Consider the following 4236-nt stretch of genomic DNA (forward strand, 5'->3'; position numbering starts at 1 on the left):
CGAATTGACGCTAATTATCACTACTCAGATAATCTCATCTATATTAGCAAGTGTTAGCAGAAATGACCTCTACATTAGAGCTACTATTCAGACACACTTCTTCAGTAGTGCAACTAAGCACTAATTAGTATACTTGGTACTAGTTATAACTACTCTTCACTATCACTTTTTCTATAGTGCCATGTAGTGCCAACATGATACTATTATAGCACTACTGCAAATGTGGTCCTCTAATTTTCGCTATTTTGCACTACTGTAGTACTATTTTGCGCTATTTTAGCACTACTCATTTAGGGGAGACTCACATAAGATGACAATCCTTTATTTATAGCTCATAGTTCTCAGCTCAAGCATTACACACCTCTATGGCTGCAAAATCACCATGATAGCTGAGTTATATTTGAGGGCACAACTCAATACAGAACTTGTTATTATGTATAGAGTTAGGCTGTCAGCATAGCATTTATATCATGAAGCATACTCTATAGCACACTCCATATTATATATATAGCCCTAGACATTACACATATGCAAGTTCCAGCAGGTGGAACTCAAGGTGAGGTGTCACCACTTTGCCCAAGTCCAGCAGTGATGGATATATATAATACTTGTGGGGAGGATCTATATAAGCTCTGGTGGTGTAGTGGTATAGAGTGCCATCTCGGAACAGGTGTCATATAAAGGTGAGGTTGAGGGTTCAAGACTGGTTGAGGACATTTTTTTCATATATTTTTCCAGCACTTTAAATGCATCTGGGGCTTATAAGCAGATGGTTTTGAGGTCATAGAAAGCATCTCTACACCAGTCAGAAATTATAGACCCACTCTATCCACTACTATCAACGTCTACTGTAGCACTATTTCCGTCTACTATAGTGCTACTTTGCACGAATTTGCATTAATAGTGCGAAATAGTGCAATTATTTTTGGGGACCTCTCGATTTTGCACTATTTTTCACTATCCAACTACTGTGTCTATTAAGAGCTAATTTGTACTAAATAGGTGTAATTCGCAAAGGTGGTTTTTACAGATGTAACAACTCAGTTGCGAAACCGGATTTGATGGTGGGGGATTTCAATAACGTCGAGGACGCGATTGATAGACTACCTATAAACGAATCGGCGGACATGTCAGTAGATGACCTAGACCAGCTGAAACTCTCACTAGGTCTGATGCTCGTGGACGGCTGGAGGGAGACAAACCCAACGTCCCGGGGATACACGTTCCACCGCGGGCAAGGAGAAAACGCCACATTCTCTAGGCTAGACAGGATATATGTCAGAGACCCTGCTTTCCGCCTAGCACGAGAATGGAAAATAGCGGAATCAGGTATTAAAACGGACCATTTGATGGTAGCGGTGCAGCTCACGACAGTGAACGCTCCGAAAGCAGGGCGTGGCCGGCCCATATTCCCGCTATCCCTCATAAGAGATAAGAAGCTGGCAGAGGCGATGAAAAACCGGGGCATGAAGGCGATGACGAACCTCGAGTCTTTTGAGACGGGAGCAACACCGAGATCGGAGAGCGACAACCCTCAGAAAATACTGTGGAATCTAAAAAAGGAATGGTTGGCGATGGCCAGGGACCGAGAAAAAGAGGTCATTTCGAAACTCCTGGCAGAAATTAAGCAGCGGGAAGACGAACTGAAACGTCTACAACAAATCCCGGATATGGACGACGTAACACGTGCAGCGGAAATGGCTGTTGTATCGAAACAAATCAGTGAGCTAGCAATCAGGAGGCGACGCCTCCAACAACAGAACACGAGAGCGAAGTTCCGTAAAGAGGGGAATCGCCCGACAAAATACTGGTGTAAACTTAACAAAGATCACTCACCGAAGAGCTCCATCTCGTCCTTCGAGAGAGAGGGAGAACGGACCCCAGAGGGTGAGAAGGTGTACGAAAACGATCCGCACAAGATGGCGGAGATGGCGCGAGAACATCATAACAACATTCAAAAGGATGACAAGTCAATTAAACCTCCACATGAGAGAGAAGAGGACATACAGAGGGTCCTGAATAGCCTGGAAAAGAGGGTGACCGCAGAAGAAGCTGAGGACATTGGCGCTATAGTACAATATAGTGAATGCGTCGCAGCCCTAAGAGCGGCGGAAAATGGCACCGCGCCTGGGTTAGACGGCATACAACATGAAGTCTGGAAAACACTTCTCGAGCGATACACTGAGGACGTGAGAGCGGAGAGGCTGTGTTTCAATGTGATAAAGCTCCTCAGGGCGGTGTACGAAAACATCCAGGTACATGGCACCTGCAGCGAAACTGAGTTCACAGAGGGCTGGATGTGCCCTCTATACAAGAAGGGTGAACACTCGAAAGTCGTCAACTATCGCCCTATAACACTCCTGAACACTGACTATAAACTACTCACTAAGATTCTGGCTACGAGACTATCAATTGTAGCTCCGAGCCTAGTTAGCCCGGCACAAGCAGGTTTTGTACCAGGACGGCAAATCCATAACCATACGCAACTAGTGCGAATGATGATCGCCTGGGCGGAACAGAATAAGCAGAACAGGGCCATTGTAGCGCTAGACCAGGAAAAGGCATATGACAAAATTGCGCACGACTACCTCTGGAGGGTCTTGGACCGGTTCGGGCTACCACAGAACTTTATCAAAACGGTGTGAGACCTATACACCGACGCCAAAACGTCAGTCATGATAAATGGAGTATTGAGCAATCCATACAGAGTCTACCGAGGAGTACGACAGGGAGACCCACTATCTTGTTTGATGTTCGACTTCGCAATAGAACCCCTATCAGTCATGATTCAGAAATCGCATCTAAACGGCTTCAAAGTAAATAGAATGGACGAACCAGTCAAGGCGACGCTGTTCGCAGATGACACCACAACATACCTAGCGGAAAACGACGATTTCGGTGTGCTGCAAGAGATCCTAGACACGTGGTGCTCTACGGCAAAAGCCAAGTTCAACATTGCTAAAACGGAGATAATCCCTATTGGGGAACGTGCCTATAGGGAGAAAATGGCAAGAGTGTACAAGGAGACAGGAAAATGGGAGGCCTACCCGCAAAATGCTCGCATGGCCGGGGAAGGCGATGCGATCCGGATTCTAGGAGGGTTCTTCGGGAATGGAATCGACCAAATGACGGTATGGTCCCCGCAGATTGCCAAAGTGGCGGCGGCAATCACAAGGTGGAAAAAAGGCCACGCCACGCTAGATGGAAAGCGACACGTTATCCAGATGGTAGTAGCGGGAATGACGCAATACTTAACGGATGTACAGCGGATGCCGGAAGCTGTAAAACGGCGTCTTGAGGCGATCATTAGAGACTATCTATGGGAGGGAAAAGCGACCCCTCCAATCGCAAAAGAGCACACACATCTCCCGGTGGAGAAGGGTGGCCTGAACATCTTGGACATGAGCGCACGAAACGAGGCGATCGATATAATGTGGCTCAAGACATACCTTGACTTCTTGGAAGAAAGGCCGAAGTGGGCATATATTGCAGACGATATCCTTGCTACAAACGTCCCGAACAACTGTTATCCGGAAGAGAGATCCCTGCGTGTGAATATGTTCTTGCAATCCTGGAATCCGAAAGTCAGGACAGCAACAGGCATCCCAACTGAGCTCAAAGCAATGATAGCTGTGGCCAAGAAACATCGACTCACGTTGAACGCGCTCGCACCGTCGAGGAACATAATGAAATCCATGCCCATGTGGGGACATGCGAGAGCAAATCAGAAAAAGCTGAGGAAAGCATGTGCAAACGACAAACTAACGGCGAAATGCCTGAAATCCAAGCACAAGGTACTGACGGTCGGAGATTTTGTCGATTTGTCGGACCTCCGGGAGTCGCCCGTACACCGGTCTCTAGATGATGAATGTGAGTGCCAGATATGTATGGAGCTGGAAGATTGTACGTGTCACGGACGTTGGACAGACGCCCCTTTTTGCCGCCCATTCCCCTCCCTTTGACGCCCACCTTCCATTCGCGGACCATCTCCTTTTCTAGCCCATCCCGATTTGGACACTGTAGATACGTTCCCACAGCCGCATGCTACGTTCCCGTGATCGCCATGCCCTTGCCTTTTCTTTCTCGCCCTTTGTTCTCTCTTTGTCATCTTCACTGCCTCGCTCTCGCGCCTTGTCCTTGGTTGCTAAGCAGCCCCTCTAGTATATAAGGACCCCCTTAGGCGCTCCCTAGTCCCCATCTCGACCTCTTGGTCATTGGGACTAGGTGAGTGACCAT

At 47.5% G+C, this 4236-nt stretch overlaps 2 protein-coding genes across 2 annotated transcripts in view; both read left to right on the forward strand.

Moving 5' to 3' along the window:
• The window catches only part of DICSQDRAFT_55704 (DNase I-like protein), a gene marked incomplete at both ends in the record, with an annotated part of 2887 nt that extends 1211 nt beyond the window's left edge, over positions 1–1676 (forward strand). The window contains one exon of the mRNA XM_007363978.1: positions 1031–1676. Within this exon, the coding sequence (XP_007364040.1) occupies positions 1031–1676 (646 nt within the window). The remainder of the gene's footprint in view (positions 1–1030) is intronic.
• Positions 1677–2783: 1107 nt separating this feature from the next.
• On the forward strand, positions 2784–3627 carry DICSQDRAFT_145731 (uncharacterized protein; the record flags this gene model as incomplete). Its single annotated transcript, XM_007363979.1, has 2 exons — positions 2784–3371; positions 3622–3627. The coding sequence occupies 2 exons, from the start codon at positions 2784–2786 to the stop codon at positions 3625–3627; spliced, it is 594 nt and encodes a 197-aa protein (XP_007364041.1).
• Between the last annotated feature and the right edge of the window lie 609 nt (positions 3628–4236).

This window comes from Dichomitus squalens, assembly GCF_000275845.1.
Source record: "Dichomitus squalens LYAD-421 SS1 unplaced genomic scaffold DICSQscaffold_7, whole genome shotgun sequence".
Lineage (NCBI taxonomy): Eukaryota > Fungi > Basidiomycota > Agaricomycetes > Polyporales > Polyporaceae > Dichomitus > Dichomitus squalens.